Here is a 24,301-nt window from a genome sequence, read left to right as displayed (position 1 = left end):
GAGTAGTAGATCAATTTTGGGGGAAAGTTATTAAAATCTGGGAGAAAAACAACAATTTTGAAAGACGGGTGAAAATCTCTCAGTTTGAACATATTTAGCAGCTCAGTGAAGCACACAAAGTAGAAAATGTACTTTGTGGCATCTCCAGGTGGGTTTGAAAAAGATAATTTTGTTAAGCAGTGGACAGTTGCAGCCATTACTTTATCCAATTGAGAGTAAACAATACTGAGTTAGATAAATCAATGCAGCTAGACCTTTATAATGCTTCATTTAACCTGTTAAAGTATATTCTAAGATCCCAAATAAAACCAAGCTTTGGGGATTTGAGATAATCAGACCAGAGCATCAAGGGGCAATTGGAGAGTACATGCTGATAGTCCTTCTATATCTGATCTAGATTTAATTTCACATCTGGATTAATTTGAATCTGCAAAAGACCACAAAACAAAAGAAGAAGAAGAAAAGATTCTTATCTGCCAATAATACACAATCAGCTATATGATTGTTCAAGCCAGTTTAATGAGATTAAGGCTATGTTTTATTTTCCCTTTTGCATTCCATTAAAAAAACAAATAGGTTCCATGGTATTCATGTCAGTACAGAATCAAATATTTAAATTATTTCATTTTTAAATACTTACTATTGCTCTGTCTTACTTTTAATGCCATAAGCAACATTTTTAGCATTCCTATTTTGCAAGGTAAATTGAGTTTTTACTCTTGAATAGAAGAAAGAAACAGTTTGGCACACAGAATAAATTATTATGAGAAGTTGTGGAAAAGAAAAACATTGCATAATCTTTGAATTACTGCAGTAGGAATTTGCTATGTTGAAGCCAAGCTGTATGTCATCTTTCAAAAATTCATTATATGGAATTCTCTTTTCTAACCATCCATTGAAATTGCCACATATCAACATACCGTACTTGTATTCCATTCAGCTGGCTTATTTATTTTCCATTAAAATTGCACACCTATTGTTCCATTAAATCAGAAGGAGGAGGGATGAGATCTCTTGGATTCAACTGAGCAACAAGACAGACATCATAGCTGTCGTGCATGAGGGCTTTGATTGCAACAACATTCCAATTATTTTCCCAAGTGTCCAGCTCTAGGATCTCTTTGGTGATAACTTCATGCCGAGCTGAAATAAAAAAAGAATAAGGCTGGAGTATAAATCAGATGAGCTCAGATAAAAGCCAGCAAAGGAATCTAGAAATTCAGTTCTGTCTGTAAGCAACATTTCAAAAATAATTTGGTGCTGTATTTAGATGAAAAAGAGAGATGGCTATAGTTAAAGCCCAGTGCCCTGCCTCTCCTGGAGTATTTCTCTTTGGAAGAAGGCATCATCCAAGGCAGGCATGATTCCTCACTTGATATTACAAAATATACAGCTATGTATAAAATTTCTATAAAATAGAAATTCTATTCTGTGTTGATTAGGTGGACTTCCATAGGCCATTCCCCTCCACTGTCCACTCATCTGGCAACACAAAATAATGCGCTCATAATATTTGTTATCCTGATGGCCAATCCCTATCCTTCCTGTAGTGCATCTGTCTTAACTCACTGCCAAATAGGGGAGTTGTCTCGATCTGGGAGCACAGTATTTGTATCATCCTAGATGTGTTTCTTTGCTAGATTTACATCCTGCCTTTTCTCCAGGAGCTCAAACAATGTAATAGCATTTCTTGCACACATTTTGCCCAGAATTACAACTTTGCCAGACAGATTGGGCTGAAAAAGAACAATTGGTCCAAAATTACACAGGAAGTTTTCATGGCTGTAATGGATTCCTTCACTACCCCAGATCTCCATCTGGTTTTGCTGCCCTTCCCCCTTCAGCAGATCACCAGCCAGTGTGAAAAACATCCACCAATTTGGGCATCACAATAGGAATGGGATCATTTTATTAAACTGGTTTATTTTCCCTTTTCCTCACTTCCAGCTTGGATATTGCACAAGTTAAATTTATGTAAAATAAAATTATCCATAGGGAAATATCCAGAAAGTAATAGCCACTCTCAGAGAAGAGAGAGATGGACCCTAACTAAATCAGCCGTGTAGACCCAGCAACTGAACTCTGACCAGCTGCTGGGCAACCATGTTGACTTAAAACTGCAAGTAATAAACAACAACAGCCCAATTCAGTATTTCTCATTATTTTCCACCCACTGCTACGAGGAAAAGCAGGAGTGCTGCATCTTATAGTAAAGATAACTTTTTCAAAAATATTGTAAAAGTGGATTAGCACAAAGGCTAAACTTCTTCCCCAGTGGGAAGTCTATTTTTCTTCCTGTATGCTGTTGAAAAGATGTAGTAAAAAACAGATGACAGATATGAAAGCACTTCAAGAAACAAAGTGGTCAGAGAGGACAAAAGCTGGGAAGGAAATGGCTGCAGTGGAGGCTGGCTAGCGATTGGGTGGAGGGCCATGCCCAATTTCCCCAACACTTCCAAAATATGTATACTCTGATCACAGCCACTGATGGTTTTCTGACTTCACCTCTGAGGTGATGGGCGGGAAATTATTTATACTTGGGGCTACCCCTGGAGGGTATCAGAATAAGTGAGAAAATACTATTATACCTTACAGCTCATTAAGTCATAGCATTGCTTGACTCATGGACTGGAGATGAGACAACATAATCAGGTCATGGGGGAAATTTTGTGCTATTAAAGCATGATTTCTTTTTATTTATTTAGTTATATTTCTTCAATTTATATCCTCCCAGGAGCTCATAGTGGCCTACATAGCATTAACACTTTCACTACACTTATGGTCCCCACAATTCTTTGATACAGTTGTACTAAGAGACAGCAATTGTCCCAGTGAACCTCCACAGCTAAGGGGTGACTTGAACATGGATCTCCCTGGCCATGCTCTAGTACTTTCACTGGGGGATGACACTGCCTACAAATCATGGCTAAGTGAAAGGTAAGAAGAGCTTTAGGAGTCTTCTGTCAGTCATATTAAAGCAACCAAAAGTGCACAACATACAAAGAAGAAATTTCATTAAGACTTTTAAAGGACATCTTTGCATCTTTGTTTTTATGCATCACACTTCCCAACATGCCCAGAAAGTTTTAAAAACAGAGGAGGACAACACAAAACACAATTAAGATGAATGACCTAGTACTCAGAGCATTTGGAAAGTTACCGTATTTTTCAGACTATAAGATGCACCGGTGTATAAGACGCACCAAGATTTCAAAGAGGTAAGTAAGAAAAAAAAAGAAGATTTTGCCCTCCCTGGCCCTCAAGAGCACTCTGCAAGCCTCCCAAACCCTCTGCGTGCCCCCTTTTTTTGCAAAAACAGGCAAAAAATGGACTGTTTTTCGCCCGTTTTTGCAAAAAAATGAGGCGCGCAGAGGATTTGGGAGGCTTGCAGAGTGCTGGGGGCTGGGGGAGGGTAAAAACACCCCGGTTTTTGCAAAAGGGCGAAAAACGGGCTTGTTTTTTGCAAAAATGGAACAAGCAGGGCGGGGCTTCAGGAGGTCAAAAATGGCTGTATTTGGTGTATAAGACGCACCAACATTTCCACCCTCCTTTAGGTTCATCTTATACTCCAAAAAATACGGTAAGTGGCAAAAGATAGCAAATCTATAGAAAAGGGTTAATATGGAAAGACAACTTGAAACAAAGTTGCAGTTCTGTAATATAAATGTATTTTATATGTACTTGATATGACATTTTATCTTTTTTATGTTTAATAAAGTTTTTTTTTTTTTAAAAAAAGGGAAAGACAACTTGAAATTAAAAAATGTTTGCATTTGTCTTCCAAATGGATGTATTTACTTTCATACTCACTTATAAATATTGTTTGCAAGTTAAGTCATCATCTAACATTAGTCATATGTATAGTAATGAAACAAATATGATGTTATATTTACTACATGTAAAATTCCTGAGTTCCTTAACTATACCACAAGAAGAATCTAGTTCATGTTTCTCAAGAAAGATTCCCTCTGAATGTGGTTGTCTTGTCATTCTGACTATATTTTTGTATCTTTTCAACTGTTTTTCCACAGTAGGTTGTTCAGCTTTGTACACTGTAATTAAATTGTTTCTTTTAGGAGAAGAACTTCAAGAAATGGGAACATGAAAAAAAAAAGTGTGACTGCGGCTAAGATTAATAACTTTGTAGAAAGCAGCAAACCACACAGAACTGAAGCAATGAGAATATTAGTATTAGACTTGGTGCAGAGTCGAAAAAGTCATTTGGCTTCATTATGATGGCATTTAAATATTCTGATCATCTTACAATTTTTATTTTTCATACATGGGGCTACATTACTTTAAATTCACTTCAAATGTAATTTTAGAATTTACATTGTTAAACATATCTATTCAATTTATTTTCAAATTTCTGTCTAGAAATAACAGCAAGGAAACAATAGAGGCTATGCATGTTTTTAGGGCAAATAAGAAAACGCCCTCCAGGCTTCAGGAAATGCTTTAAAGCAAACAGCAGTTTAATTCCTCTCTTGTAAGTTTCCCTGTTTGGAACAAGTAATGAATGTAGAAGAAGCCGTTCCATTCAAGCAAGCCTACGAAATCAAAGCCAAGACTTCACAATAAGCGGCTTTTAACGAAGGCTGTAAAACTGTGCAGTAACTGAACCATCAAACAAGACAGAATTTTGGTTCAGAATCCCTTTTTTTCTTCTTGTAAAGATGGAGAAATGGAAGAATTGTTGATTTGAGCTTTCTGAAACCTTTTACAAAACATCAAGTTCTTTGCTGTAAATGAGAAGTTGCTTTCATTTCCCCTATTTGTTCCTTTTTCTTTTTAATGTTTCCCCCCCAACCAATGAAAACCTTGAGGCTGAATGTTTCTTACTGTTAAGAGAAATAGATAATTTTCCATTTTTTCTACACACACTGTGGGATCTCTAAATACTCTTATTGAATCTTGAGAGCCTGTAGGGCGAGAAGGAACAAAACTATAACCCAAAACTTGTTCACATCTTACTGAACTATATAGTTGCCTTTGTGTTTTGTCCCAATTCAAGAACTAGGCTCCTGATTGACGCACACTTCCATTATCAGTCTGGACATAGTTTTGACAAAACTTCGTATCATAAAACTGTTTTTATGTAAGCAAAATTGATAATTTTTTGTCAGCTTCATTCTCAAGGTTTAAATCATGGAGATAATCATGCTTGGTTTGTTGTTTTCTTCTTTATCCTTTATGGAGGAGCTTCTGCTGGATCTTTTTCTTGATGAAGGCCCAGCTGGGATAACCACACATCCCGAGGGCTTCCTTGAAAGAGGGAGGGCTTGAAAGAGGAGGCTTGAAAGAGGGGCTTGAAAGAGGAGTAAAAGAGGCCATCACTGGCTCTTAAATTTAAGAGCCATCTCTCAACAGAGGGGAAGGGATATGACACCACCTATCTCCTGTCTAGAATACAGTCCTTTCAGCAGTTCCAAGAAGGTTCCACACCCATTTGCACTCTGATTCAGGTGACCCTGAAGTAGTGGTGCGATTCAAATAATTTAACAACTGGTTCTGTGCCCTAATGACCAGCTGGGTGGGCGTGGCCATGATGGGCATGGCCAGGGGGTGTGACAGGCAGCACTTGGCCTCATGCACTCCCCTGGGAGCAAAAACGGGCCACGCGGGGCATTTTGAGCCTAGGAGGCTTCCCTGAAGCCTCCTGGAAGCAAAAATGGGTCGCATCACACCATCCCCCCTGCAGCCCATTTTGGGCCTAGGAGGCCTCTCTGCACTTACCTGGGAGGCAAAATGGGGCACATGGGGACTCCTGGAAGGGGTGGGGCAGGAAGGGGCAGGGCAGGAAGGGGCAGGACCAGTCAGCAATTTAACTACCACCTGAACCAGCCTGAACAGGCTGAATCCCACCATTGCCCTGAAGGTACAGATAAACCCCAAGTGGCCTCAATGACTCTCAGAGAGCTTCAGTGTGCTAACGACCCAATGACTGCAAAGAATATAAATCCTTCCATTCCCCATCATTCAGTCAGAACTGAAGAAGCTTCATAGATGCAAAGTCCAGTTGCCTTTTGAAAAGCACCTTTGAGACAGCTATGACCTGGATGTTTGAGAATCTCCATAGATTGGCTAGATGTCTCAGTTTAGCTTTTTCCATTTCTGTGTACTCTGTCTCTAAAATGAGAATGGGAGACCTGGCCAATGTGGCAACTATTGGAAATGCTATATGTTATAGTCCAAATCCTTCTGGAAGACCATAGCCAGCCTACATCTTTTACAATATAGTCCAGTCTCCTTAAGAACCATACAATTGTAATATAAAAGCAAATGATTCAGTGCCAGTTAAGATCAGGGAAAGCTCAAATCCTTATTAAATCCATCGTAGCTAGTCTTCCAATTTAAAAGCAGAGCCACTAGCTTCTAGGGGGTTTTTGGAGAAAATTTCAGGGCCTCCCCAAATGACTTTGCTGAATGACTTGTGTCAGTTTCTCAACTTAACCCACATCACAGGATGGCTGCAAAGATGAAAAGGGGAACCCATTTCTCTTACCATTCCTGAGTGACCAAAATGAGAGCAAGATTCTTCCTGTTTTTTCTGGATTGTTTGGGCCCAAGAGAGAGGCACGGGAAGCAGCAGCAGCAGAAACCAAGTGGGTCATTTAGGGAGGCCCTGGAATCTTCTCCAAGCTAGTGGGGGGTCTGCTTTTAAATCGGAAGACTAGCTTTGTGCCATTGAGACAATGGCACAAAGCAAGTTGCTTCCTCTTTAAAAAATTATATCGTTTCTTGTCTTGCCGCAACTCTAGCGAAAATAATCTCCCCTGAAACTGTATTAGCCCCAGGGAAGAAAACTCTCTGGCATTTTGGTATCTGGCATTATTGTAAGCTCTTCCATTTTTGCAGCCTAATCTATCCAGCGCTACTAATGAGCTCTCCACAAGACGCGCTTTTAAATATCGCAAGGCGTTCATAAACCTCCACCTATTTTTGCCATTCAGCCATAAAAATGGGCTGGGGTTTGCTGTTAATGTTGTGTGACTTCTGTAGTTTACCTGACACCATATTGCCCTTTGCATGCACAGGCTGACAGATTGCTTTAGGGTATAGAATAAATATTTAATCTGTTTTTCTATTTGTTTTAAAATTGCATTTTATATATGGTAGAGTTAACAATCATCCCTGTGCTTCTGTATACTGATTGCTTCTTCTTACTCCATTTTTTTAAAATGGCAAGATGCAATTTTCAATAAAGATAATTTTGATTTAAAAAAAAAAACAACCCTTCAAGGTTTCCTTAATTCTAGTCAACTGTCTGCATATTATGCTTAGGGTTTATATAAATATTTATATATTTATATACTGTTTTCATTTCAAATGAATAGGAAATAATGGTGATTAAAACATGAATTTTTAAAAAAGTTTTATATCTGAGCTAGGTGGCTGCTTTCAGATTCCTATCTGGTGAAAAGAAAGCAATTTTTTTAAAAAAGCTCAGGTTGTCAAAAAAACTTGGATATAATGATGTTTAAGTATGCCATTGAAAGAATTGTACTATAAAGATTGTCTATGAGAAGGGAATGGGAAATTATATGGGAAATTATAACTGAAAACGATTAGCTCTAGTTCTTAAACCGCTGAAATATTCTGTTTCTATACGACCAGTCAAATAGCCCCCTTCCTCTTTGAGGTTTATTATTTTGTCTTATCTCCCCATCTGATTGACCCATTTTTTCCTTGGCATAGGGGTTGTAAGGAAGGCAGTCCTGGAGCAGTGGTGGGTTTCAAAAAATTTTACTACCATTTCTGTGGGTGTGGCTTGGTGGGCGTGGTGTGGCTTGGTGGGCATGACTTGGTGGGCATGGCAGGGGAAGGATACTGTAAAATCTCCATTCCCTCCCCAATCCAGGGAAAGGTTACTGCAAAATCCCCATTTCCTCCTGATCAGCTGGGATTTGGGAGGCAGAGAATAGATGGGGGTGGAGCCAGTCAGAATTTTTACTACCAGTTCTCTAAACTACTCAAAATTTCCGCTACTGGTTCTCCAGAACTGGTCAGAACCTGCTGAATCCCGCCTCTGCCCTGGAGTCTCACTGCTAACAAAACTCTATTAGTGAAGGCTGAGAAGAAACCATAATTTGGCTCAGACGTATGTAGGTGTTCTTCTTGTATACTGCTCAGAAAGAGTTAGCACTGTGCTGTACCTTCTGGCTGCTGTTTATACCCCGATACAGGCTACCAGAACAAACAAAGAGCATTTGAAGTCCTAACATGGGAGGACAAATATGATATCCTTTCATCATATGGGTGATAGTTTTGGAAATGTTTAATTAATTAAATGATTAATTAAATGATTAATTTTTAAGAAAACAGATTTAGGAGAAAGGGAAAGGGTGTTAATAGCAATTTCACTTAGACTTATATACCACTTCATAGTGCTTTCCAGCCCCCACTAAGCGATTTACAAAGTCAGCACATTGCCCCCAACAATCTGGGCCCTCATTTTACCGACCTCGGAAGGATGGAAGGCTGAGCCAACCTTGAACCAGTCAGGATCAAACTCCTGGAGTGAACAGTGAATTAGCTTGCAGTACTGCATTCTAACCACTGTGCCACCATGGCTCTTATCTGTGCTACCACGGCTCTTATCTGTAAACTGTACACATGTTAAGCTGTATATAGAGGAAAAAAATGTATAGAAATTCAGGAATCAGAGCATGAAAATTCTTATTGAGAGTGTTTGGGTAAGAATAAAGGGAGGGGAACTGATATTGTTATAAGAGTTTATTATGGACTGTCAGAAGAAGCATAAGATATGGATGAGGTCTTCCTATGTCAAATGAACATATTTCCACTTCACACTATAGTAACACTAGATTTCAGTCATGCCAACTTCTGCTAGAATTCTAACTCTTCAAAGAATTAGAAGCCCAATTAATTAATTTTTTCCCCAGCTGAGAGTTTCGTTTTACAAAAAGTAGAAGAAAAAGGAACTTTGATCTAGAAATGTGACCTTTGCCACAGTTGTCTTGCCATATAGGTCACATGGGGTGCATTGATTTCCCGACAAATTTGTAGATGAGCTGCAGAAATCATCTGCCATCCTCAGAGTGCCTTCCAAGAGGCACTCTTAAGGTGGATGATATTGAATTTGAGAACCATCTGCTGATACTTCTTTCTTTTCCTCCTTCCTTTCCATCTCATAGATACTTTTAATAATCCTCCACAATACATTCCTGAGCTTTGTAAGAATTTTAAATGAATATCCTTTCTTGATAGCCTGAAAAGCTAAATAGTTCAGCAGTCATGGTAACAAAGGAAATTGGCGAGGACACTGATTGAGTTTGCAGTGACCAAAAAACATCTAGAATGGTGTCTAAAACTCAAGAATGCCACAAGAAGAAAATATCTGGATTTCACATGCACACAGAATGCAGTGTATATGCCATGTGATTCAGGATCCAGAATCTAACAGCACATCTTTTGTGTGGGGTTTGCCATGGGGATTACATTCAGCTAATGCTGTGAAAATAGTATTGGGGTTTCCCCCCCCCCTGATTTTGCCTTAAGTTTCCCAAATTCAAGGTGTCAGCTTTGACTCTGAAACTCAATGAACTTAGTCCCAGGAAATCTTGGGCAGCAATTCCCTTTTGCCTTGTTTCTCAATGAATAAGAGTTTGTTGTGGCCCGCCAGTGAGGAGGTTTGGGAGGAACGTGGGCCAATCCTGGAGTCTGGATCCAGGCTTGGATGAGGGCTCTGAGTTGGAGGCAGAGAGGGGGCCAAGACCATCTGGTAGTTCTTTGCTGCCTCTGGAGTCTCCGGAGTCTGACGTCAGTGAGGCAGAAGAACAACATGTGCCTGTTCCCAGTGTGCATATGCGCAGAGCTGCTAGAAGACAGGAACAATTAAGAAAACAGGGTCGACTTGGGAGTAAGGCTTGGAGATGATTGGCCTCTCCCATAAGACATAAAAGAGAAGCGAACGGGACGTGAGCTTTTGCAGGATGCAATTAGTACATCTGGTCAGTAAAAGCTCTGGAAAAAATTCTGTTTGACTCTGTGCTAAGTTTGGCCTTGCTTTGCGTGTGGCAATTAGTTCTCTGGCAGCATTCCAAGGGAGATAAAGTGAGTGTTTGTAAACACTCCCCAGACAGACTGTTTGAGGAGCCTTTCGGACTGGGAATGACAATAATTCACAGCCATTTGAATAAAAGAAGTTTGCCGGGACTAAGATTGTGCTGTATACTTTCTAAGGAAGCCTAGGTCAGAACACAGTTGCCCAGGGGAAGTTTTGCTTCAAGTGTTAAAGCTCTTAGTGAGATAAAATGCAGGTTTTCAGAGATACACTATACAGGTGAAACTCAAAAAATTAGAATATCATGCAAAAGTTCATTTATTTCAGTAATGCAACTTAAAAGGTGAAACTATTATATGAGATAGACTCATTACATGCAAAGCGAGATAGTTCGCTTGATTTGTCAAAATTTTGATGATTATGGCTTACAGCTCATGAAAACCCCAAATTCACAATCTCAGAAAATTAGAATATTACATGAAATCAATAAAACAAGGATTGTACATAGAACTATACCGGACCTCTGAAAAGTATAAGCATGCATATGTACTCAGTACTTGGTTTGGGCCCCTTTTGCATCAATTACTGTCTCAATGCAGCGTGACATGGATGCTATCAGCCTGTGGCACTGCTGAGGTGTTATGGAAGACCAGGATGCTTCAATAGCGGCCTTCAGCTCTTCTGCATTGTTCGGTCTCATGTCTCTCATCTTTCTCTTGGCAATTCCCCATAGATTCTCTTTGGGGCTCAGGTCAGGCGAATTTGCTGGCCAATCAAGCACAGTAATCCCATGGTCATCGAACCAGGTTTTGGTACTTTTGACAGTGTGGGCAGGTGCCAAGTCCTGCTGGAAAATGAAGTCAGCATCCCCATAAAGCTTGTCTGCAGAAGGAAGCATGAAGTGCTCCAAAATCTCCTGATAGACGGCTGCATTGACCCTGGACTTAATGAAGCACAGTGGACCAACACCAGTAGATGACATGGCTCCCCAAATCAACACAGACTGTGGAAACTTCACACTGGACTTCAAACATCTTGCAGTGTGTGCCTCTCCATTCTTCCTCCAGACTCTGGGTCCTTGGTTTCCAAATGAGATGCAAAAGTTGCTCTCATCAGAAAAGAGGACTTTGGACCACTGAACAACAGACCAGTTCTTTTTTTCTTTAGTCCAGGTAAGATGCTTCTGACGTTGTTTGTTGTTCAGGAGCAACTTGATAAGAGGAATACGATATTTGAAGCCCATGTCCAGGATCCATCTGTGTGTGGTGGCTCTTGATGCACTGACTCCAGCCTCAGTCCACTCCTTGTGAAAGTCCCCAACACTTTTGAATGGCCTTTTCCTGACAATCCTCTCCAGGCTGCAGTCATCCCTGCTGCTTGTGCACCTTTTTCTTCCACAATTTTCCCTTCCACATAACTTTCTATTAATGTGCTTTGATACAGCACTTTGGGAACATCCAACTTCTTTTGCAATTACCTTTTGAGGTTTTCCCTCCTTATGGAGGGTGTCAATGATGGTTTTCTGCACAACTGTCAGGTCAGCAGTCTTTCCCATGATTGTGATTCCTACTGAACCAGACTGAGAGACCATTTAAAGGCTCAGGAACCCTTTGCAGGTGTTATGGCTTAATTAGCTGATTAGAGTGGGACACTTTGAGCCTAGAATATTGAACCTTTTCACAATATTCTAATTTTCTGAGATTGTGAATTTGGGGTTTTCATGAGCTGTAAGCCATAATCATCAAAATTATGACAAATCAAGGCTTGAATTATCTCACTTTGCATGTAATGAGTCTATCTCATATATTAGTTTCACCTTTTAAGTTGCATTATTGAAATAAATGAACTTTTGCACGATATTCTAATATTTCGAGTTTCACCTGTATATGAGTAATTTCAAGTTTTGGCACCAATATGCATCACTTTACTTTTACACTTGCTCATATTGAATGATATTCACCATTTGATGGTCACTCTCCTAATGTGCAGAGGTCCCTCTGGAGATCTTCACAGTCCTTTTTTGTTTTATCACTCTGAAAAATTTAGTGTCACAAGTATTCCACCTACGGTAGTTATGCTGATTCCACATCTAAAGCTAGTGCTTTTTATTTCCTACAGAGATAAATGCTAAATGTATAGCTTGAAGTAAGCCACCATACTCAACAAGGTCTCTTTAGGGTTTAGTTCAGGGGTGAAATCCAGCAGGTTCTAACAGGTTCTGGAGAACCAGTAGCAGAAATTTAGAGTAGTTCGGAGAACTGGCAAATACCACCTCTGGCTGGCCCCAGAGTGGGGTGGGAATGGAGATTTTGCAATATCTTTCCCCCAGGAGTGGGGAGGGAATGGGGATTTTGCAGTATCCTTCCCCTGCCATGTCCACCAAGCCACACCCACAGAACCGGTAGGGAAAAATTTTGGATTTCACCCCTGGTTTAGTTTGATAGGAAAAGGCATCTATAATACCTGTATACTGCCAATCAACAACATTTGACTTATCAGTAGATTCATGCCAAAAGCTTAATAACACAGCCTATAGGAAAACCACAGGTGACACTTGCTTACTTATACATAGTTCTGGAAGTTCATTTTAAGAAAACTGCTTCTCAGGGTAATAAGACCGCATACTACAAAGTGGATTGACACAAAGATGCAAATACAAAACAGGATTGCTGAAATTTTCATGGGTGAACAAGATTACTATCAACTGGAGAAGATCAGTACTTGTGATACCAGGCTGTAATTGGGAAGTAAGATGAATAAGGAAATGGGGAGAATTTCATCTTGCATTAATGTTATCATTAACCCAATATTAGCAGAATCAGCACACTTAAGAGGCAAATTGTTGCCTGACTGCTTTGATGGGGGAAGCCTTGCCTGGTTATCAGCAGATTGGCAAAAGGAGGTTAGCTCTTTATAATGAGCTCTCTTGATGCTCATTATGATTAGCTTGAAGGGAGCAATATTAAGAAGTAAATTAAGGACAAAACTTCATGATTGCAGCCACTTGAGTTCCAGGAACAGCTTCATGCTTAGCGTCAACTGGGTCTCAAATCTCTCTAACTATATTACCCCAATTTTGCTTTAGGGAGTTATTTAAGAAGTCATATCTTCCTTTCTGAAATGGACTTCAGAAGTAATTCTGACATGGGACCATCAGATAACATTTCTTACTAAAGAAGTTGTCCTTCTACTTCAGAAACGAATAATAAAAGTCTTTCCTGATTGCAGTATTGTAAAATGTAATTTATGTTTTTATCAGGATTAGATTGGAGAAAACCCTTCCAGAATTTGAAATGGGCAAAACTGGATTAAGATAGGAAGCAACAATATCATTTGCAACCAGTTCCTTTTGAAAAATTTTCCTCAAAATATTGTGTGCGGTTTTAGCTAAGAAGCCAATACAAAATTTTAATTTGGAGGGAAGGAAGAAAATGTGAAGTTTTTTTGGGTAAGCTCATCAGACCTTTCTCCAGAGAATTCAGACTTTGAGAGACCAGTTCAAGGTTTAGCAGGCTGCCAAATAAATTCTCGACTTCAGTATAAGCAGAAACGTTATTCTCTACTTAAATGTGAAATTTATCTGAATATAACATTCTGTAGCTCCAGCCTGAACTTAAGTATTCCAGCAAATTTGAAGATCCTCCACTTCCACCTGCCAAGATGTAGCATGGTGGATGGGAGAAAGGGAGGAGGAAGAAAGTGATCAAATTCAGGAAAAGGAGAAGAGAGTCATCCCAAGTAACCCATCTCTCTTGCTTTCACTATTTATATATATACCTGATTTTCTTTCACCAGCAAAATATTTGCTTTTTACCAACTCTTTCACTTTAGAATTACTCTTCATTTTAATTTAGTCTTTCACATTGCTTGTATGGCATTTTCTCTACCAGGCCATATTTCTTTTCTTTTCTTTTCTTTTGTTTTCTTTTGTTTTCTTTTGTTTTCTTTTCTTTTGTTTTGTTTTGTTTTGTTTTGTTTTGTTTTGTTTTGTTTTCTTTTGTTTTGTTTTGTTTTGTTTTCTTTTTTCTTTTCTTTTCTTTTCTTTCTTTCTTTCTTTCCTTTATCAAACATGTATGAGATAACAGGAATAAGTATAAATAAGTATAAATAATTTATATAAATATAAATAAGTATAAATCTTGTTTTCAAAGGTTTTAAAAATGACCTTTGGGATTTTTGAACCAGTGTCCAATATTCTTTTGCAATACTGTGGGTAGATGGTGAATAGAAAATTAGGTCAAATATATAAAACTTAAAATAACTGGCACAATTTAATTGCTATTGTTCACATTATTTTGCCCAGACAGGTTCAAAGAAAAGCCAGCAAAAAAACCCGCAAACAGTTCCATTGTTCATTCTTTTAATGTGAATTTGCAACTCTGAAACTGCCTAGAGAGAATCCTTGTAGTTATTTGCTGGCTAAAGGGAATAATAAAATTAATTTAAATTTAAATCTGTGCAATTCTTGATGTCAAGTTCATAGTTTTGGAAAATTTTGATGACAATTTCACACCATCCTTTCTCATATGCCAGTCAAGAGGCACAAAACAAAACAAAAAAAATCACCAAAACCTCCACTGGGGTAGTAGCAAAAAAGTGGAAAAAAGCTGGTGTAAATTGAACAATGAAAAGCAAAATGTTTTGCTTCTTTAAGCTTTTAAGTGATTTTCATACCAACTTCATTTGCCGTGGGTTTAATTATAGTTCTATAATTAAACACAGTTCTATCATTATAGAACTGTGAAAAAACAATATGAAACTTGGCCCTTTCCTTTATCTCCATATTCTTTCAGGTGCTACTCAAGGAAAGGATTAAACTGAGCAATCCAGTCCAGTGTTCCAATGGAGATGATCTGGTAATCACCAGAGAATGCTTGCTGTCTGGCTTTCACTGTTCACTATGTTTCTGCAACAAAATTTAAAATGGCAATAATATGCTTCAATACATCTTTCCAGTATTTGATTTCTGGCTCTCAGTACATTCATTTATTGTACTGTACATGCATCATTCTTCTGTAAAAAGTCATGCTCTTTTGGTGTTGGGTATTTTCTTTTTTCATGCTTCTTGACATTTTGTTCATATTTATTCCAGTCTGAAAAAAAATACTTTGCATATCCATGGATAAATGAAAGCTTACAGGCAAAGCAGAAAATATTTCCTGCTAATACAGATTTCCAACTGTATATATCTCCATTGGATAATGCGCTGAAGCTTCCTTGTTTTCATTAATGTTCTGAAAATATTCATTTCCTCTGTCTGTTGATATAGTTGAAGGATATTTTCCAGTAAATTTTGAAAGTCCTCCTGTCTATAAAGGAGTAATAGGGTAAAGAGGTCTGTTGGTATATTAAATTCTTTGTTGGTCTTAGATTGAGAGCTGAGCTAGAAGCAAGTACCTGATTTTAAGAGGATGATGACTCTGATGGAATCCTGATGGAAATTAGAGATTTAATCTGTAACTATTGTTACTTTGTTTTTCTGAGTCTGGCAATGAAAACAAGTGTATAAGTTTAGATTGTGTTTTTATGGCTTCCTTTCCTTACCTTCTGTCTTTGATGGGGGAGCTGCCTCTGGGGTATAATAACTACACTGTTTCTGCATTGCCCTTTTTGGATCTAATGGGCTACTAGGGTTGTATTGTTGTAATGCTAATGGGTAACATTTATTCCTGCATGACATTTATGGAATGAATTGCCACCTATCACCACAGCAACAAGACAATTACAGAAGCCCAATAACTGGAAACAATACTGATATTGTTTGTTGTTATTGACAGGTTAGTATGTTTGTTCTGTTGCCTGATTCAGTGCAGGCAGAGGCAGTCAATCAAATGTCAACTAGGATTTGTCAGAGGTGTTGCAAAGAATATGTGGCACAATAAGAATGAATAAATATACTTTATCCAGGAACTAAACCTGAACTAAAATCTACTTCATCTAAGGCAGGGATGTCAAATTCATGGCCTGCGGATCAGATGCGTCCACACCTGGGTTAGCGGGGGGGTGGGAGTCACGATGCGTCACGTAATGCCACCATGATGACGTGAGTTTGACACCCCCCCATCTAAGGAGTGAGTGAAAGAACTAGAATCACAGAATCTATAATATCTATAACTCCCTAGGCTAGCTTTTTTTACACCTCAGAGCAAAAAGATAGAGTTGTTTATGATGGAAGAACTAATAGCTTTTTTAATTGCAAAATTATTGGAGGATTTGATTTCATCTACAATCTTTCCTGATTTGCACCAAATCACAACACAAATGTGCCCATATTTTTTTTAGCCATGTTTCCATGACATTGGCTTATCTCACCTCCAGTCCATGAAAGATACTTAAGTAGTCCTTAATTTCCCCAGAGTTAAATGTAGTGCTTCTCCTCTTCAGCTAAAGCTTCATCAATAGCTGAAAGAGGTATAAAATTGATTATGCTTTTCTCTTATTTAAAGCAAAGAGGTGACCAGGTTGGAGAAGAGACAAGGGGACGGGAAAAGATCACAGAAGGGTGTCTTGTCCATTTCAGGGTGACTTTGGGCATGGCTGTCCCTTCTGGTGTCAGGTTTATCTGTTGTCATTCTTCTAAATAACATTTAAAGAATGCTAAAGATTTTAGACAAGTCTTTTTTTTCCTAGCAACTCTGCTTTTGTTGCATGTAAACAATTCAGCATCTTCAGTATCTACTAAGAAGATACGTGCCACAGGTTAGAAAATCAATGATGCTCCAGAAGACTAAGGAGAGCAAATGTTCAAAAAGGGGAAGGAGGAAGACTGGGAAAACTTTAGATCTCTCAGTTTGACATATATACTGGGTAATGTCCTTGAACAGATTATCAAGCAGCATGTTTGTGAGTACTTGGATAGGCATGTTACAATTGACAGGACCCAGTGTGGATTTGTCACATACAAACGATGCCATACTAAGCTGATCTTCTTCTTTTGTAATAGTATTTAGCTCAGCAGGTCAGGGGAATGCTGTAAAGATAGCATACCCGGACTTCAAAAAATTTTTGACAGAGCTTTTCATGGTATTCTCCCTAATAAAATGGTAAAGTATGTCAGTTAGACTTACAGTGGACTGAAAAAGTACATGTAAAGAGTGCTCATTAACGGCTCTACTTTAGCTTAGAGGCAAATATTGAGTAGAGTTACAGAAGGCTCCTTCTTGTTCCTTGAACTATTCAACATTTTTTTTAAATCAATGATTGGAGGAGGGAGTTAAGGGAATTTTTAGATAATCTTCAGATAACATAAAGCTAGGAGGCTGGATAAAATGTTAGATAATAGAAGATTCAAAAGGATATAGGGAAGCTTGAGCTAAAATGAATAACATTTAATGTAGAGGAAAAAATATTCAGTACTGTATTGGATAGGAAACCTATAAGGTATTTGTATAGGATGGGGAAGATCTGGCTTGGCAGGAGGGATCTGAATATATTTGTCAGCCACATGTCCTAACAGTGTGATGCAGCTGCTAAAAAGTCAAGTGCTTTCTTGGGGCACATTAATAGATGCATTGAATCCAGATTATGGGATATAATTGTTTCACGATACTCTGTCCCAGGGAGATCCCATTTGGAGTACTGGATCCAGATCTGAGCCCCAGAGTTCTAGTACAACAGTAGCAAATTGGAACAAGTTCAGAGAAGTACTACCAAGATTGTAAGGAATCTGGAAACCAAGCCATGTGAAGGACAGTTAAAGGATTAGGGTATGTTTAGCCTACAGGAAAAAAAAACCTGAGGGGAGATATAATAGCAGTCAACAAAAATCTGAAGGGTTATCCCAGGAGAAGAAATGGACTTATTCTACATTGCCAGGGGACTGGACCAGAACCAATTGTTAAAATTATGAGGAAGCAACTTCAGATTAGAAATCTGGAGGAATTGCCTGATAGTGCAAGCCGTGCGGAATGGACTAGCACATGAAATAGTGAATTCTCTTTTCTAGAGGTATTTAATCACAGGCTGGATTGGCAGCTGTCAGAGATGTTTACTGGATCCTGTGCTGCTCAGGAAGATTGGGCTAGATGTTATTCAAGATATCTTCCAACTCTATGATTCTATCTCAAATAATGGATTATATTTTCATGCAGTTCTCCATGTGTGCAGTCCAGGACAATCCTCCTCTAAATCAGACACACAGGCAAATAAATTAATGTATTTCTGAATAGCCCAAAGGCAGAGTAGGAAATGAATTCGGTCTGTGCTGAATGGGTTACACCATCTCTCAACTTGCCAGTTACGGCTCTTCTGAATCCATCCGTGAGCATATCTCAGCAGGGAGCAGGAATGTTTTTGCCTTGCTGGTACATTACATATGCCTCTTAATGGAAATAGTCATTTTAATCATACTGACACATGCTTGGAATGTTTTAACATATTCTCAGTAAACTGATTTTGGATTTAGACACTTCGGCTGCCCCAGAATGTTGGTGGCCAAGTCAGTCTAGCAATCAGGAGTAATTATAGAAATCACATGATCTCTTTGTCAAAATAATTCCAGTGGCTACTGGTCTGTTAAAATACATGATTCAGAATCCTGGTTCTATATATATCCTCATACTATTTGGGATTCTTATTTGAGAAGCCAACTTTTCCAGGCTGTATAATTGTCTGGATCTTGATCTTATCAGCACTGAAGGAATATTTGAGGAAATTTGAAAAAAAGGTCCCGTGACTTTTTGAAACATCCTTTCGCAGTTTGGAGCTAACAGCCAAGGGGACTCAAAACTATTTCCCTCTCTGCTATCTAGCATTCCTGGCAGGCAAAATGTTTTTATTTAGTCTGCCCTGCAATAGTTGACTGTTGAGTCAAGTCTGCTCTATTAATATATCTTATGATGTGTATTAAGATCTTTTCTGAATTTGATTTTAATCTCATCAGTTGTAAGTTACTTTGAATTGTAGGCTGTTTTATTAAACTCTAACTAAATAAACTGGGAAGCAACAGTCAAGGACTTTGGCCCTGTTTTGGTGACTCTGCAGTGCAAACACCTAATGAATCTTGTACGTTCATGCAAATATTGTGGTCCTCAGACGCATCCAGCACTAATTCAGATACTAGTCAATTTATTACTGCACTGTGTACATTAAGTGCAACAGATTGCAATACTTTTATGCTGGTATCACAGATTTAAATAAAATCAAACGCTGATGGAGAAAACAAGAAAGAAAAGAGTCAATATGTTTCAGATGACCAATCTTTTGGAATGTGCAGCATATAAACGAAGTAAGTAACTTTTCTACTTTGGAATCACCTTCACTATCTTCCCAGAGTTGGAAAGGGGTTGAAAACTATCTACTGTAATAGTGCAATATTGTTTACTAATAAGACTTCTAGTGATCATTTAGAACATAGGTGAGTAGGCGAAGAAAAGGAATGGGAAATTGTAATAGCTCTGCATTTTCCCCCTGCAAACCACTGATTTTAGTTTTACTGAAATCCTATGGACATTTGTGAAAGCTATGTATTTATAGTCTACAAATTTTCCAAGAACAACATGTAATTTACAGACTGAAGGAATGTTTTCATGAAGGATGTCCTTCAAAGGAGATATTCCAGAAATGAAAAGACGGGTGCAGAAGTGAAAGCTGACTGCAGAATGGAGAAATCAATAAGGAATTCAAGAGTTCCTTCAATAACTTTCAGTAGTACATTTGGAGAGTTTATTTTCTTACTTTAAAGTATTCTTTTTTCCAGAGGAAAAACTCTTTCAGGTAACTGGAAAACAGGCCCTTCGCACACATTTGAGTTATGCCAATCTGAGCTATGGGCCACATTCCTAAATCACCATGATGCTCTCAACCTCATGGATATCTATAGCAACTAAGTTTTGGTGCACAGTCAATGTCACAAAAACAATATTGTGATTCTTGTTGTAGGGCTGTGAGGCAGATAGTTTTCCACAGGGAATCTCTTACTTTGTCTGTCTCTCAGATCCTTAGATCGTGCCCTGTAGTGAAGGAAGGCATTGCTGTGCTTTAATCCCATTTTTCGTCTTGCTCACTGGGTTTTGGAGGTAGCATTTTTGCTCTAATGCACTATAATCCTTTTTCACCCCTCGCTAAGAAAAAACCAAATGCAGCAACAAGAACAGTAAGAACAGAATACTGGTGGAGCACCGATTTTTGTTACATTCCCTTGGACACTGGGTAATTTCTCAGGAACAGTGGGGAAGTTTGGTGGGAAAGCAAAAACACTAGCCTGTCGAAGTAGCCAGTTTGGACACAACATTAACCAGAATCCAGGACTGTACAATAAATGTCTAAATGATGTGAAATTCAGATGACATATAGGATAGCAGGAATCATTGCTGAAGAAAATATGTAAAATTTAAAGCGTTTGTGACCAAATCGTCTAACCTAACCTGAAACTTGTTGGTGCAAGACAATTTACCTTCCAGAGATTTCTATTAAGGGCATGTCAAAAAAGTTGATATGGCAGCCACATGATCAAAGTCACTCTCCTTTTTCTCCATGGACTTCAGGTACTAAGCTTTGATACGCACACAGGGGGAAACACACTGGACCTGGTTTTTGTCTCTGGACAGTGGTTGAGTGATCTTGAGATAGGGGATATAGTCATCGAGCCCTTGTCATGATCGGATCACTCTCTCCTTCACCTTGACCTTCGAACCGTGGCACCCCGCCGCAGGGAGGCGGAACCAATAAGATGGTACCGCCCCAGGCGCCTGATGGAACCTGATAGGTTCCAGACAGAGCTTGGGCCAATTCCGGAGGTTCCGGGATAGGGTGGCCACTGGAGCTCTGGATCGAGTCGTGCCTTTGCGGCCTCTGACCGGCGCCGATCTCGCCTGGCTCCTTGGTTCACCGAGGAGCTGAGGGAGATGAAGCGCCAGAAAAGACGCCTAGAGAGTAGTTGGAGGGCTAGTCTTTCTGAATCGGACTGGACACTGGTAACATCTCATATTAGGAATTATCTAGTGGCGATAAAAGCAGCAAAATGTGCTCATTTTGCTGCTCTTATTGCGTCATCAGATAATCGCCCCGGCCGCCCTGTTTAGGGTGACCCGCTCCCTGCTCCACCAGAAAGTGCGGGAGGACCCCTTGGAGGGAAGAGTCGAGGATTTTGTTCAGTATCTGCATGACAAAATCACTCAGATTCGGGAAGGCCTGGACTCTGACTGGGTAGATCCAGCAGGGATGACGGAGGCAGGTCTTGAGACTGTTATCTGGGATGAGTTTGATCCTGTGACCCCAGATGACGTGGACAGGATTCTGGGTAGATTGAATGCGACCACATGTTTGTTGGACCCGTGTCCCTCCTGGTTAGTGCTGGCTTCCCGGGAGGTGACGCGAGGCTGGCTCCAGGGGATTATAAATGCTTCACTGGGTGAGGGTGTCTTCCCCGCCGCCCTTAAGGAGGCGGTGGTGAGGGCCCTCCTCAAGAAGCCTTCCCTGGACCCAGCAATATTGGCTAATTATCATCCAGTCTCCAACCTTCGTTTTGTAGCGAAGGTTGTTGAGAGTGTGGTTGCGGGACAGCTTCCCCGGTACCTGGATGAAGCGTCATATCTGGATCCATTCCAGTCAGGTTTCAGGCCTGGGTACAGCACGGAAACGGCATTGGTCGCGTTGGTTGATGATCTCTGGAGGGCTCGGGACAGGGGTTGCTCCTCTGTCCTGGTCCTGTTAGATCTCTCAGCGGCTTTTGATACCATCGACCATAGTATCATGCTGCACCAGTTGGAAGAGTTGGGGTTGGGAGGCACCGTACTAAGGTGGTTCTCCTCCTTTCTCTCTGACCAGTCGCAGACTGTGTTGACAGGGGGGCAGAGGTCGACCCCAAGGCCCCTTATATGTGGGGTGCCGCAGGGATCGGTCCTCTCACCCCTTTTGTTCAACATTTATGTAAAGCCGCTGGGTGAGATCATCCGTGGTTTCGGGGTGAAGTACCATCAGTACGCTGACGACACCCAGCTGTAAATCTCCACCCCGGACCACCCCAACGATGCCCTTGAAGTGATGTCCCAGTGCCTGGAGGCCGTACGGATCTGGATGGGGAGGAACAGGCTCAGGCTCAACCCATCCAAGACTGAGTGGCTGTGGTTTCCGACGTCCCGATATAGTCAGCTGGTGCCATCGCTAACTATTGGGGGCGAATCATTGGCCCCCACGGATAGGGCTCGCAACTTGGGCGTCCTCCTGGATTCACGGCTGTCTTTAGAAGAGCATTTGACGGCCGTGACCGGGAGGATTTTTCATCAGGTTCGCCTGATCCGCCAGTTGCGTCCCTTTCTAGATTGGGACTCCCTACACACAGTCACTCATGCCCTCGTTACCTCTCGGCTGGACTATTGCAATGCTGGGGGCTCCCCTTGAGGTGCACTCGGAGACTCCAACTGGCGCAGAGTGTGGCCGCGTGGGTGGTTATGGGAGCGACGTGGAGTTCCCATGTAACACCTCTCCTGCGCGAGCTGCACTGGCTCCCGGTGGTCTTCCGGGTGCGCTTCAAGTTTCTGGTTATCACCTTTAAAGCGCTCCATGGCTTAGGACCTGGTTATTTACGGGACCGCCTGCTACCACCAATAGCCTCCCACCGGCCAGTACGCTCCCATAGAGAGGGGCTCCTCCAGGTGCCGTCGGCCAAACAATGTCGGCTCTCGGCCCCTAGGGGGAGAGCCTTCTCTGTGGGGGCACCTACGATCTGGAACGAGCTTCCCCCGGAGATACGGAGGATCCCGGATCTGCACACATTCCGCCGCGTGCTTAAGACTCTTCTATTTCATCAAGCCGGCCTGGCCTAAATCTTCCCCCTTTTAAATGTGGAAATTTTAAATTTGTTTTAATTATAGGGTTATGGGTAAGGCGTTTTAAATTGGGGAGCCATTTTGGATTTAATTTTTCTTTTAAATGTATTTTAATGTTTATATTATATGTTCTTTAATCTTGGCTGTTCACCGCCCCGAGTCCTTCGGGAGAGGGGGCGGTATAAAAATTTAATAAATAAATAAATAAATAAATAAATAAATAAATAAATAAATAAATAAATAAATAAATTGGCTGCCATCTTGACTGTTTGAAACCTCTTCTTGACTGCCTTTTTCTGATATCAATTGTCATTATAAATGAACATGTATCAATAACATGGTCCGTACCCCAAACATCTAGAACTATAATGTTGACACTAACACCTGAAACTGCTCGATTTTTTTAAAGTAAGCATCAAATACAAATATACTGCTGCTTTAGTAAAGTAAGGACAATAATTGGTTCTATTGTTGCTGCTGTGACTCTGAAAATGCAAAATAGTGGGCTGATTGCTCCATATTGTTTGTTGTTTGATGGGAAAAGCTTTCCGTGGAGGACTATGGACTAAGATTTAGAGAAATAGGAATATATTGCCCTTAAGTGATCATTAACGTGTTAAGATATTTAATGTAATAGCTGGAAAAATAAAGTGTATAATGGGTCAGATCACACAGTTGTAATTGATTGGTTGGAGAGTGTGGGCTCCTGCATGAAGCAATCTACGTTATGATTGGTTGCTGGATGAGAAGGGGGAGTTTTCTTTTCCCCCACCTTTTTCTTCTGTGTGCCCTGTATGGTGTTCTGTGATTTACCTGACGATTTACCTCATGATGAAGTGATGTGCCTGACTAACTTGTTTGCCATAAATATAAATGTAAAATATATTTATTTATATAACACTACAAATTTGTATCAGTGTCTCTGACTCCATTTGGACACCGGCTGTGCAATTCCCTGACATAATGTTGTCCTATCTCTGAAAACATGAATGCTGTCCTATTTCATGAGCAAATTTACATCCAATTCTGCAGTTGTTTGTACATATATGCAAAGAAAACTGTTATTTGTGATAAAGAAAATTGAAGTTGGGAAATACCCAACCAGGAAGGGAGGAGGACTCAAGCAAGGAATTAGCCTTGAAACTTTGTGTAGAGATTCTTTACAAAGATTCTGAATCTTTGCAAGAGATTCAGAAGTGAGTCATCCCCCCACCCACCCAAGCTTCATGGAGTATTATCTATCTGTTTCCAAGAAAAAACAAGCAGTCAGGGAAGATTCCTGTATTATAGGAAGACTATAATAAAGTAGCTAGCTTCAACTCAGCACATGTGGATCTTGTGGCTTGTGCCTGGCAATTGGTACACAGATTATAAAGTAGCACTGATATTGGCGATATCCCTAACCCCACATAAAGCTTTTTAATTAACTTTTTCCATAATGTTAGTCTAACCTATGACATTGTTCTGATGATAAAATTAAGGGGGGGGGAAGAAAACCATATACGAT

General features: G+C 40.0%; 1 protein-coding gene across 3 annotated transcripts in view; it reads right to left on the bottom strand.

Moving 5' to 3' along the window:
- Nucleotides 1–556: 556 nt before the first annotated feature.
- The window catches only part of KBTBD12 (kelch repeat and BTB domain containing 12), a 100,125-nt gene continuing 76,380 nt past the window's right edge, over nt 557–24,301 (bottom strand). For all 3 annotated transcript variants that reach the window (XM_070936912.1, XM_070936913.1, XM_070936911.1), the window contains one exon: nt 557–1,143. In XM_070936912.1, the coding sequence (XP_070793013.1) occupies nt 974–1,143 (170 nt within the window). In that variant the 3' untranslated portion in view covers nt 557–973. The remainder of the gene's footprint in view (nt 1,144–24,301) is intronic.

This window comes from Pituophis catenifer, unplaced genomic scaffold (genome assembly GCF_029215685.1).
Source record: "Pituophis catenifer annectens isolate HBS135680 unplaced genomic scaffold, rPitCat1.0.hap2 SCAF_2, whole genome shotgun sequence".
In the NCBI taxonomy this organism is placed as follows: domain Eukaryota; kingdom Metazoa; phylum Chordata; class Lepidosauria; order Squamata; family Colubridae; genus Pituophis; species Pituophis catenifer.
The sequence above is the reverse complement of the archived record's forward strand: the minus strand, read 5'-3'. Positions and strand labels throughout refer to the sequence as shown.